Source organism: Epinephelus lanceolatus, chromosome 20 (assembly GCF_041903045.1).
Source record: "Epinephelus lanceolatus isolate andai-2023 chromosome 20, ASM4190304v1, whole genome shotgun sequence".
Classification (NCBI taxonomy): domain Eukaryota; kingdom Metazoa; phylum Chordata; class Actinopteri; order Perciformes; family Serranidae; genus Epinephelus; species Epinephelus lanceolatus.
Window position 1 is genome coordinate 23349281 of NC_135753.1, and position 13154 is coordinate 23362434.

Here is a 13154-nt window from a genome sequence, read left to right on the forward strand (position 1 = left end):
GTGTTTTGAATCAACTAAACTTTACAGCACTTTACAGAAACCCCCTCCACCGCCGACTGCAGAGTAACACAGACACACCAGCGCACAAGTATACATGCTCACAGCGGCGTAGGCCACGTGCATAGGCGCACAAGTATATATTCCGCTTAAGGTGAAAGACTGGTGTGACCTGTCGATCAAACAGTTTTTCAGAGTGTAGACCACTGTGACCCTAATTGAACACCCACAAGATACATGTACATATAATTTATATAACATTTATTCATATCGACTTATATAATCTCATAATCAATACATGGAGGGAATAAAAATTACACACACATACACGCACTCACACACACACACACACTCATAGAGTTCTCAAGCAGATTGGGGCATTGTAATCATCTTTGTGTTTTCATTGACGTCTTCCTCTTCGGGTAAGGGATCATACTCTCGGCGGTAGAGCAAACGTGTTACCAGCGTGATGATGAACATCTCCAGGATCAAAAGCTGCTGACTCATCACTGTGGAGACGGAGAGGTGAAAACACAACAGGCGAGTTAAAGGAGACTCCAAGGAGCCTTTCCTAGTGTTGCCAGTAAATGAATACAAGGATGGATTTACTCATCCTTGACGGGAACAAATGGAGGAATTGTATGGATGGATGTTGACTCACTGTATCCTCTGGCTGCGGGGGAGAAGGGCGGTGCGCAGGCGATGGTTCCGTTCAGTGCCAAGATATTGATGATGGCTGTTTGCAGCTGGCTCAGGACCAGCACCAGCTATAAACACACACACACGTGCACTGTTTAATCAAACACAACACTGGAAAATCCTGTGAAAAAAAAGCTTACGACAGCCCTATAACCTGACATGTTATTAGAAGTGTTTACCTTCAGCCTCATATATATATATATATATATATATGAGTGGCAAAGGTTACTATCCACCATGAGGTGTGTAAACAGCTGCTAGTGTGCAGTACGTATGTTTTAAAGCGTCTCCTGTGCCTTACTTGGTACATGGCGTACTTGGGGATGATCTTGAGTGTGCGCAGGGCAATCCTCAGGTGCATGAACAGGATGGCTACAGGCCACAGGGCGATGATCGTCAAGATGCCCACGAATGGGTTGATCCATATAGCAGCTCCTTTGATGGACAACTGAAACGTGGTCACACACACAGGAGAGTCAGGAAGTTGGCAAAGTTAACAAAGAATAATTCTGAGACAATGTGATCAGATAAGCAGGGAGTCATGAGGTGCTGCTAAAAGAAGATATTTTATTTAATCACCGGCACCATCGTTTCCCCATATTTTTAAATTAATAATACTAACATTGTTATCTCTCTATAAAGAGTCTACAAAATGGATGTAGTTGCGAATGCTTTTCTCTCCTCTGCTGTCATCTTTCCTGAGGAATACTCAACTCCCCACATGACCATTTGTAGTTCACTAATGAATAAAACCTTTTCTCACATGCTTCCGGCAATTGAAGAATCCAAAAATTGAGAAAATTGTTATTAAATGGAAATCACAGGCATCCACATTTAACAAACAAATACAATGCATGCAGTATAATGAAAGTCTCATTGATCCAGAACGAAAAATGAAAACCATCTATGCTCTCTTAAAAACCAGACTCCATCCAGAAAAAGGTTTAGTTTATGTTATTGTGTGACACTGGTGTTTTAGAGGTTTAATCCTGGTTCACCAGAGTCATACAATCGAGGCAGCAGCGAACCAGCAGCTCAAGGCTGTTCAATAAAGGCTGGGACAAGGTCACTGACCCCATAGGAGTGTCCATTTCTTTCATACAAAGCGAACATAAAGCTTTCAGCATGTTGCACACTAGTCCCACACCACAGCGGTCAAAAACCTTTTGCTCTTCTGGGGTGAAGCACCTGAGGGCAACAATGTTGTTCCTACCTTTATACACTGAAGCTCCAAATATCAATACAGCACCCCCCAGTGTGCACCCATAGTAAATACAATTCATGTCTGCTGAGTGACATGACATATTTGGCTCTTACACTAACTAATTACAATATAATGTTTTTAATAAAGAAAGCATTTGTCTATGGACTTCTGTTACAGAGTTTTTCAATAATTGCGTGGTGTGCACCAAATAATATTCAACAATTTCTACAATCAGGCTTCCAGCTCACCATCTGCGTCGATAGTTTCCCGTCTCCAAAATGTTTGTAAGCATGGGTCAAAGCTTCTGCCATCAAGTCTGTTTTTATAGATCACAACTTTTGCATGGGAAATGGCGTTTAACACTTTCAGGCCTCGTTCTGTGTCAACGCAATGTTTACAAATGAGGCGAGGCAAGTTAAAGGTTTTTGTCAGTTGGGTCTGGCTTTGAAGAAAGCACAAAAAACTTTCACTTTAAGTTCAGTTCCCCCGTCACAGGCTGTGTGTTTGTGAGGTACTGAGCACACCACTGGATAAATGAGACTTTCATTATACTGCACGAGTTGTGCGAGAGTTTGCTGCTGTTAAACAAAGTCGCCTATAACTTTAATTCAGCAAAAACGTTCTCCATTTCCGGATTCTTCATTCACCAGAGGCAAGAAAGTTTTCTTTACAAATTTAACAAAAAGGGTGAGTAATAGATTAGAATATATCTTTATGTCCACCATGGGAGGAAATGTGTCTTCAGCTCACCAAAACACAAAAGACAACATTGTAAAAAGCAGACAAATAGTCAGTAAGACAAGCATATAAAATCATTACAATACACTGAAACACTGTAGATCAGCTCATTGTCTGTCTATGCTTTAAAACCCATCAGTCACCTTGTTGATTTACGCATACTGATGGAACTTGGGATATATTTTAGTCGCCAGAGGGACTCTACAGCGCCTCCTGGAGCTCAAGAGCTCAAACTGGCTGAAGAGAGGTTGGGAGCTATCTGCCAACATACTCCTCACTTTCTTCAAGGGCTTTTGAGGCTTGCCAACTATTTTACTTGCCAGTGTCACAATCTTAGAGAGTTTATTCTTGGATGTTGAGTTAAGATGACCATACCAGGTAGGAAGGTGAAAACACCACAGTCTCGTATGCTATCTCTCTCTGTGAGCTCACATGGGAGTCCAGAACTGTACCCAGGTATTTAAAAGTTTCCGCAGTAGTTGTATAATTGATATTCAAATAGTTATTAAGTAACTAACTAATGAGTCTGCTGTTGTCGCTTTATTTCACATTTACAAGCCACAGGAGGTGGAACCAGAGATTTTCTTGTGTGAGGCGCAGCACGACGAGAAGAGGGACTCAAGCAAACACAGACAGTTTGCATTTTAATGAAGTAAGAAGGTAAAAAAGGGTGTTAATGTTCTGTCAGGAATCTGTTAACGCTTCAGTCATGCATGCTAACTTTAAGCTACCAGGCAGATGTTTAGCAGATGTAATGTTTAACATGTTCACCATGTTAGAGAGACAACAATTGCGTTTATGAGAGTGAGTCATGGATTGTTGATAATGATGCATCGGCACTGAGGCAAGATTATTAGTCTGTCTTCTGCAGAAAATATAAAGAAATGCCTTGTAAATCACAAGCAAACAGTAAACACAGTGGGAATCTGGCGTGTGTGACTCATCATCTCATAGCAAAAAAACTTGAGCAAATAAATAGAAAATAGAGATACAATAGCATGGAAGGAGAGGCCTCCATTATTTCCATGTCAACAACTCACATCAGCAAGGTCAAACGTCCCGTTGGTCCAGAGGACAATGGAAAGGATGGTGAAGGCAATCTTCAGGAGGGCAAACTGAAAGGATCCAAGTTTGAGCAGGAAGAGTGAGCGCCTGGATAGGGAACAGAGGAAAGTATTTTACAGAAGCCACTGATGACAGATAAATGGATTTAGTCTCCAAAAAGGCATTTTAAAGACTCGTCAAGGTCCGAAATCCCTGAACTCATCCTGTACAATTACCGCAGGATGTTTAGAACAATTCAGCATGGTCCTCACTGGCCTCAGGCATGTCCATTATCACGCCCCAACATGTGGAACAACAACATCAATAGTCCTCCTGTGATGCAAGATACCATGGAGAGGAAGCTTGGCATTGAGTGTCTTGGCTTGACTATCATCATGGTGTATAGTGGGAGGGTTTGGGTGAAAGGATTTGCACTGAGTGAACGCCTGTCAAGCAGTGCACATTTGTCTGCGGTTGCCTGAACAACAGAATCTAAACAGACTGTTCCTGCTAAACACGCAACAAACAAAGCAGCACGACAGATTTGTGTGAGAGCAGCCGGCGTTAACTCAGCCAGAAATGGGCATGATGTACCTGCTGTGTACAGACAGCTACAACAAACACTGGGCCCTGCCTTTGAAGAGGTGAACGACCAGGAACGTGTTCAACCTGCGGTGGGGTATATCTACTCTGAGTGTGTGTACAGAGGATCTCTGAGGTTATGCAATCTTCAAACAGGCCAAAAATGACATCAAAGCGCGAACACATGGTCGAAACCATCTTACAAGCTGCACAAGACCTGTGCTTCATTAGCACTGCAGGATGTTACTGTCACCACCTCAGCAATGCAGCCATTTCTCATATCAAGAGATGGTTCCGGTTTATTTCAAAGTGGTGCACAGTGTTTGCCAGGAAAGCAAAAGCACTGAGTTCCACAGAAAGTAGCCACCTAGAGTGGCCACTATGACTGACTGCATAGAGATTAAAATCTGCAGCAACTTGCCAGCAGACCTAATCACCCTGCACACTCATCCACACATGCCAGTATGTTTATTGTACATGTATGACGCTGGTGTTCACTGCGGATGTATGGTCTCCTAAGGGAGCTTGAGTCATTTCAGGCTACTGGTCGACCGTATTTACGGGAAATACACCAGGTTAACATAAACTGGAACTTTCCTTTACAGCGGCAGTGTGCCAAATATGAGGACCATGGAACAATAGCACTTTCAAAGAAACATTGTCCCCCTTTGAACCGCCAGTGAGCTTTTAATACGGACAGTTAAAGACTTTTTTAAATGCCCACTTTTTCAGATTCTTGCCGAGAACTTGAGAAGAACATGAGAAAGTCAATACCACTCTCATGTCTGTGCAGTAATTATGTAGCTGGTTAGCTTAGCTTAGCATAGAGACTTGAAGCAAGGGGAAACAGCTAGCCTCACCTGTGTCAGAAGTTAACAAAATCCACTACCAACACCTCCAAAGCTCAGTCTTTAACAGGTTATACTTTGTTTAATCTGTACAAAACCCAGGGAAACAGGGGTCAGGTTAGCTGTTTCCCCAATCTCCCATCTTAGTGCTAAGCTAGGCTAATTGTCTGTTTAAGGAGCATATATGTCAGGAATCAGGTCAGGAAGGACCCAAATGCAGAGCAGGAGGCAGGTTTAAGGTTTAACAAACTAACTACAGCTGATACCAAAACTCCTGAGGCCTCTCCTGCTGAGGATAATGGGAGCTAATTTGTACATACACATGTTGGGAGCTGTCCAACGACACTTACCGCTGATATCAAACTAAATATTTACTGAGTGTTCCTCAGAAGCTGTTCACACCCAGGGAGTTTGGGGAAATAAGCAGTGCACGTTGCACTCGTTGTATATTTATTTACCGTGTGATGGCGGCGCGTGGCAGGCAGGGGCAGCAGCAGCAGCACGGCCCTGTACTGATCTTGAGTGTATGTTTCCCTGCTCGCTTCAGGAAGGCCTCGTCACCACCCAACTCCTCCAGCATCATGATAAGGAACTTGAAGACCACAACGGCAAAGTAGCTACAGGGATAAGAGGAGAGATTGGTAAACAGAGGGAGGTGAAGTGAAGAAAGCAGGAACAATGAGAGAAGGTGGAAGAGTCAGGAGAAGAAGAAAGTAAAAGCCACCCATGTTGCACAACACGGTCACTGTTTTCTATTAAACCCTCTGGAGGCTATGAAGTTCAAGTTTCAACATGTGGTCTTTTACTGTGGGGCTCTGTGGGTAAAAAAAACCCACACAGCTCAAAGAAAGCGGGAAGGTGAGTAAAAGAGAAGCAGAGAAAAGGAGACTCACCAGCCGGAGGTCATATCAGTAAACATGGTGGCTCTGGGGATCCACATTCCCAGACAGGACATGGTGCCAATCACCTGAAACAGAGAGGAGAAACCAAATGAAGATGAAGACACAATATATTTGACCATTAATATCCACAGTTTTTCAGTGTTACTCTTACCGGTGCCGCCCCCGTCACCCAGATGATCACACTCTTCTTATTGGCGGGCACTTTCTTATAGATGTAGATGCACTCTTCAATGAAGATCAGCATGGACACTACGGCCATGAAGGTGAGCACCGAGTATAGGATGATGCCAAAGAGGTCCAGCTCTACAGGGAGAGATGTGAAATTACAACAAATTAGCATTGCTCTAATTTGAGCTGGGACTCTGGACCCAGAGGTCGTTCTCTGGAAATTGAAACTTGATAAAGTCTTTATGAAGGTAATATGTATTTATGTTAGCCTTGAAATGTTTGTTCAGGCAGGCTTGATTAATCGCTGCTGGAAAATAACTAGCAGTGTTAAAACAAAGAATGCTGCATGTCCTGACAAGGCGAAGAGTCCACAGTCATACCAGCAGCTCTGCCAGGCTGTACTGAGGCACAGAAGTACTTTTCATTAGTATATAATCACATAAAACTAAGAATCATTGCGTATTTGTAAACTTAGAGTTCTTCATATCTACTGTACATATGGCGGGTCCTCGTCCACAGAGTTCACCATGTTGCACCATCATGCTTCTACAGTAGCCCAGATTGGACAAACAAATCACTGGCTTGAGACGAAGACTAAAAATAATGGACCCAGCCAACATAATGTCACCCATTGGTTTGTGGACTGCCGTTTTGAAGCCTCGAGTTTGGCATTTTGGCCGCCACCATCTTGGATTTCTCGAGCCAGGCATGCAGATTTTTAGACGAGAGGGTGGAGCTGTGGAGAATACGCACGCTCGTTCAAAACACAGCAAGGAGGTCAAGTTGAGTGGCCTGCGGTGAGGCCTAGCAGACGGCCTGTCAGTCAAAGTGGCCACGCCCTTAATCATTCAGAACTTCAAGCCTTGATAACATTTAAACGGAATCGTTATAAAAAAAATCACTCTGAATTGGAGCCAGCCTCCAGTGGCCAGTCGATGAACTGCAGTTTTTGGCTTCACTCGTCAGCCCTGGAGGTTGCCACCTGGCTCTTGATAGGGTCCTCTGCATTTTTATGTTACCTTAAGGCCACCACAGGTAGTTCCACTAGTGATGGGCAAAAATTAACAAACAAATCACTTTGAACAACTATTTTTAGTGTCTGGTATGTAATGGTTGTAAGTTTTAATGTAAGAACAACATGGATGCTTCAAAGAAAATGTTGTATTTTATTGCTCAGAGTGGCTTCCTAACTTTCTGTGCCCAAGGCACACTAAAGGGCGAGCCAAAATCTCAAGGCATATCTGTTTTTATATCAATAGCTTCTATAAGGTGTGTTATCACTCTTATCACGATATAAGACAATAAAAATAAGAAAAATCAGACAGGTAGCTTTCGTGATTCTTCTCTTTCAGTGGTAGGTCGTCTTCGCTGGTGCTTTGTAATTTGCTCTGTACAATTAAGTGACCCATTGTTCCACTCACAGGTTTCTCCTTTTAAATGTTATCATCCCTCACACTGGCTGCCAATCACGGCTTTTGATGTGTCACACAGTTAAAATTACCACGCGTAAATGGCGACAAATACGTTCCCTGTGACGGTTTTAGGTTTTAGTTTGCCTCTTTATTAGAAAATGGGTGCACATAACATACTGATACAGTCAATTAAAAATTCATTCCTAACTTTTTGTGTAGGTCTAGCTGAATATTGCAAAACTAGGCTAATGTGTGGTTCTCAAAATCACAAAATCACAAAATCCCACAGCACACCTGAGAACCACTGGTTTACATTGGTAACAACACGTTGATAATGAAGAGCAAAGGAAACATGATCAGGAACTCATTTTTATATCATTCCTACTCCACATGAATGCAGCACATGGTTGTGGAGGTAACTGGGACTGCTTCCTGGCCCTCGAAGAACAACAGGTAGTTGGTCGATGCCTTTTCTGTAACATCGTATTGAGGTTATTTAATTTAAATAATTTTAATTTAATTAGTTAATTAAAAACAGCAATGCAGGAAAATCAAGTGCAGACGGTTGCCATAGACTTGTATGTTGACAAAATAAGACAAGCTAGAAGTTGGATGGATCCTCCAGCTTTAGCATCTGTTGGACAGTGCAGTGTTTTCATCATGTCATATGATATATACGAGCGTGATGAGGTTCGCATCATCAAATTAAGACAAACAGAACTGACAGTCAGAGATGGAAAAACAAGCACATGTTTGACTTGTGATTCTGAATCTGAAAGCAGCCATACACATGTACATTATCAATGCATGTGGGAGGCATTTTGCACAATGCAAGAGAAGCAGGGTGTAATTTCCTGGAATAACGTAAGAGGATGAACTCAGCAGATGTTTCAGACAAAGGAACATATAGGAGATGGCAAAGAGTGGGAGGAAAGGTTGCGCAAATTGTTCCAGTGTGTTCCCTGTAACTGAGCAGTAATTTATTCCCTGGTAGTCAAAGCCATTAGTGGAGATCAGTACACAAGCAAACACAAAAATATTCCCTCTTTGATGCCTTCTGTGTGTATACGTGGTCACTGTGCCCTCGTGTTGTTTGTTCAGCTCCTTTTTAATCATTTGGAATTCCTGTTGATAACGGACACAGCGGCCTTTTTGAACCATTCCTAAATTCTCATAATGATGGTCCATTCCGTTTTCCTTCATCTCCTTTAACAACTTCTTTGCTTCTATTTTTAAACATTTGACATCTTATGTAATTGCACATGTTCAGCTTTATGTGGTGAAGACCCTGACAGTGTTTTTCACTGACAAAACTGATCCAGATGGTACCATCAAAACTTTAGCCCACCCAGAACTACATTTTTGAGGCTGATACCAAGACACAATATTTGGGAGAATATGGGAAAACAACAGGTTGGCATCCCCCCCCCCCCCACATAACATTCATGGATCTAAATATTTTTAACAAGAATCTCCTATATCTGAATTGTACTTGCTGTATACAAAGTAAATGTAACACACAGTATGCAGTGAAGGACTTGTATCGGTGTCTGTCATAAAGAACACTCAATGGAAATTATTATTATTATTATTATTATTATTATTTGCCTTTTTCTTTTTAATTTAATATTATCATTACAATCGTTATTTGTATTTATTGATGCTGTTTGTGTACCTATTCATTTATTTTTCTATACCTGTGCGTGTGTTAGAATTTTTCACTTGCTTTAATACAGCTTGTCATCATGTATGTATTTATATTTCATATTTTCATTTTTAATTTCTTTTTGTATAATGTTGAAAAATTAATAAACAGTCTTCTTCTCTATATTTAAAAAGAGATTAATGGTTAAACTATTTAAACACTATGTTTACTAGAACTACGCAATCGTGTTACATTTATTTTATTCCGTTTCATTTTTTATTTTTATTTTTTTTAAATTTCTTCTTTCCTATTTAATTTTTGTTTCTCTTATTTAACCTATTTATTATTTAGTTACTCTTCACCCCATAAGATGTACATTATCTATTTTCCTTGGCTAAACATGGCCAGGATGGGCTCTCTATATAGAGTGATTTGTACAGAATCTATGATTTATTCCTTTTATATGTGCAAATAAATAAACAATAAACAAACAAACAGATTGTTGACAAAAAAAATAATTTTAAATAACTCTGACCAGGATAAGTAGTGATCTGGACATTTAACAGCTGAAAAATAAACATGACAGAGCTCTCTGTTGGACAAAACAACAGTGACACTACTCCTTAATTACCCAGTTGTTATTTATTGGCGGACACTAATACAACATATCTGCAATAATCTGTTTATATACTGGCCCGGCCAATTTATCGATCAAGCATTATGAGATTACACCAGAGCAGTGGCTACCAGCTGGTGGGTCACGGTCCAAAAGTGGGTCGCCGGTCCATTCTGAATGGACTGCAAGTAACTCGCAAACATGTCAAGTTTGTAAAAAACACAATTTATTTTCAAGTACAGTGAATTTCCAGTACAGAGATTTTATTCTGAAGTGCTGTTTCCTGCTGTAGAGTGAGTGAATCTCGGAGAGCTACTTGACAGAGACAGCAAACTAGCTCAACAACATGGCCAAACTCAAGTGTGATGCTGTATATTTTAAACTGTGTGGACCTTGAACTAATGACTGAGGGTGTTTTCACATATAGTCCTTTTTAAATGACCCGAGCTCAGTCCTCTTAAATGTGGAGAAAAGGGACCAAGTTCTTTTTGTGTTCACATTGTCAGTTCATTTGAAAAAGGGCTCAGTTCTCTTTCTGGTCAACTTCAGCTCTGATGGGGCCTCAATCCTCTCTCTGTTCACACCATAGCCTACATATAATATATACAGACATAGTTCTGTTTTTACTTTTACTTCTGTGGACCAAACTACTCCTAGTCCTGCATCCTTGCAAGCGTTACAGGCGGACATGGTTTCGTCTGTTCTATCAAGCGTCCCAGTGCAACAGTGTGTGATCTAGAGGGCTAAATACAACAGCAAAGAGCAAAGTGAATCTGGAGCGCGTTGTGCTCACAAGGCACAGGTTAAGCGAACTGCAACGCGGAGTTGTGAGCTCTCTTGGAGTGTTCACATACGCTAAAACCAGCTGGACCAGTAGAGAACCACTGCACTAGAGTATGTATATATGTATGTACTCTCATGAGTAAACAAAAATGGAGAAAATAGATCTTAAAATAAAATACAAAACTTATTTTGATTTGAAAATTAGTGTGCTTATTGGGTTACACATTATCTGTGATCTAACATTAGACAAAATGGGTATCTTTAAACTTCATTTAGGCTTCATCATGAAGTGGGAAAATGTTTTTTTGCTTAAAGAATACACTTCAAAAAGGTTAAAAAATGCACACAAGCCTGTAGTGTTTAACAGCCAAAGTGCATGATGCAAAGTGCTGCACACAGAAGGCAGAGACTGAATTGATTTTATAGGTTTTTTAAGATAAGATGGTAAAAAACAGCAGCAGGCAGTGGAAAACAAAATCTTAAGGTGCGACTTCATAAAAAAACCTCAACATAATGCGATAATGACTGCACTTTAATGTACACCCATTTATTATGATTCATTCAGAGATTTACTGCTTAAGGATTTAAGTAATAAAAATATTGCTAAGCTCGGTTTAAGTGGATTTTCTCCTGAACTTGCTGCAGATGTCAGGCTGCAGAAAACCCCCGAGGAGAGTTATGAGCAGTGAAAAGCAAAGTGAAATGGATTAGTCAACATGAGTCAGGAGCTACAAACCACCCTGGTGAAATGGATTAATGGATTTTCTTGATAAGTTTATTGAAAAGTTATAACCAGCAGCAGAGGGCTGAGCTGTGTCTGAACAGGTAACTGGGCTGCTTGTGTTTACAGCATGTTTGAGAAGAAGGTACAGCAGAGATCCTGAGAAAAATCCAAGGGTGCCCAACACAAATCTTATTTTTTTATACAGAGAGAATATAAAAGTGTGATCTGATGAAGTTTGTCTGCTTCTTAAATGTGGATAAATCTGTATACTATCTTTAAAACCCATGAGAGGACCACTAGAGGCTGTACTAAGGACATCAACCACCCCACACTTCCCAAAGTGGGAATCTAGACATGCATCTACCCGTCATTAATCACCACCACGGCTCCAGTTTAGACCCATTCCTCCCACTGTCACCACACACTGATCTACAGTTCAGTAAGCAATAAAGATCCCACCCCAACACAGATTCCTGCAGCTGATCCGGTGCACCGAGTGCAACCGCTTCTGCAAGAATCATCAGGTGGAAATATTTTGGAAAAACACTGCTCAGCTGTGTCAGAGCCAGTCTACTCACTGAGTATGATGTCGATGGCGAGGGGAGGTTGCTGCTTGCAGCTCGGGTCAGTGGTTATGTTCAATCCGCTATCCATGATGGCTGCTGTCGGGAGGTTTTCCACAAAGTTGTCCCTTTACATCCGCAGATGCTCGGTGCGCAAAAGTCTGGACCCGCGCTCTGCCTCCTGTCCAGAGTTGTGAAGCGCGTCCACAAACTTTCCACGGAGGATATCTACCTCCTGGGCAGTGGGCACCCCCACAAACACTTACTGCAATCGCTGGACCCGCCTCTTTACCCCGTCACACGACTGTGAGTCGTCTGCCAAATCACCAGCACACCAGCCTCACAGTGAAGCCAGGTTACCACTTATTAGGTTAGTCACCAGTATACAGTGTAATATCATCATATGAATAAGTAACAGTGAAATATATGGCTGGAGGCAACAATTAGTAAGTGAAATGTGGAGACTGACTTAAGTGTAGTTGATTCAAAACACACTTTAAACACACATTAAACATGGGTTAATAGAGACAGTTTCAAACACAAGTACACAAATCAGCCTCACTATAATTCACAGACAAACACTTGTCTTTATCTCGACACATTTTCCCCATAAATACAACATGCTAACGTTATTAGCACCAGCCTATGGCATTTTACATTGTGTAATTTAGCCTCGCGGCTGGCGATCTTTTCCTCTTCTCATATAAAACCAGGGACAACAGCAACATTTAACAAAGGCAACGTTAACAAAATTTGGCTCCATTACAACTCACAAGGTTCACTGACAAAACAACTGTCTTAAACTAAACACATTTTCCCCACAAATACAACATGCTAACGTTATTAGCACCAGCATATAGGATTTTACATTGTATAAACTAGCCTAGCAGCTAGCGAACTTTTCCTCTTCTCATATAAAACCAGGGACAACAGCAACATTTAACAAAGGCAATGTCAACAAAATTTGGCTCCATTACAACTCACAAGGTTCACTGACAAAACTGTCTTATACTAAACACGTTTTCCAAACAAATATAACATGCTAACGTTATTAGCACAAGCCTATGACATTCTACATTGTGTAAATTAGCCTAGCAATGAGCAGAGATTTCCTCTGTTCATATGAAGCCAGGATAAATCACACACAAGACTTAAAATGCTATTTTTGTGGAGGCTTTATTGTCTTCACAATTTGTTGTTTCTTATCTGTGAAATTAATGTAAATTACA

At 41.1% G+C, this 13154-nt stretch overlaps 1 protein-coding gene across 1 annotated transcript; it reads right to left on the reverse strand.

The window, feature by feature from the left end:
- Positions 1–241: 241 nt before the first annotated feature.
- On the reverse strand, positions 242–12147 carry slc51a (solute carrier family 51 member A). The gene is made up of 8 exons (XM_033638412.2): positions 11941–12147; positions 6166–6317; positions 6006–6079; positions 5571–5729; positions 3679–3790; positions 998–1144; positions 659–764; positions 242–506 (listed from the first exon to the last, which is right to left on the reverse strand). Exons 1-8 carry the CDS (start codon positions 12014–12016, stop codon positions 361–363), a joined length of 972 nt encoding a protein of 323 aa, XP_033494303.1. The 5' UTR covers positions 12017–12147; the 3' UTR covers positions 242–360.
- Positions 12148–13154: the final 1007 nt, after the last annotated feature.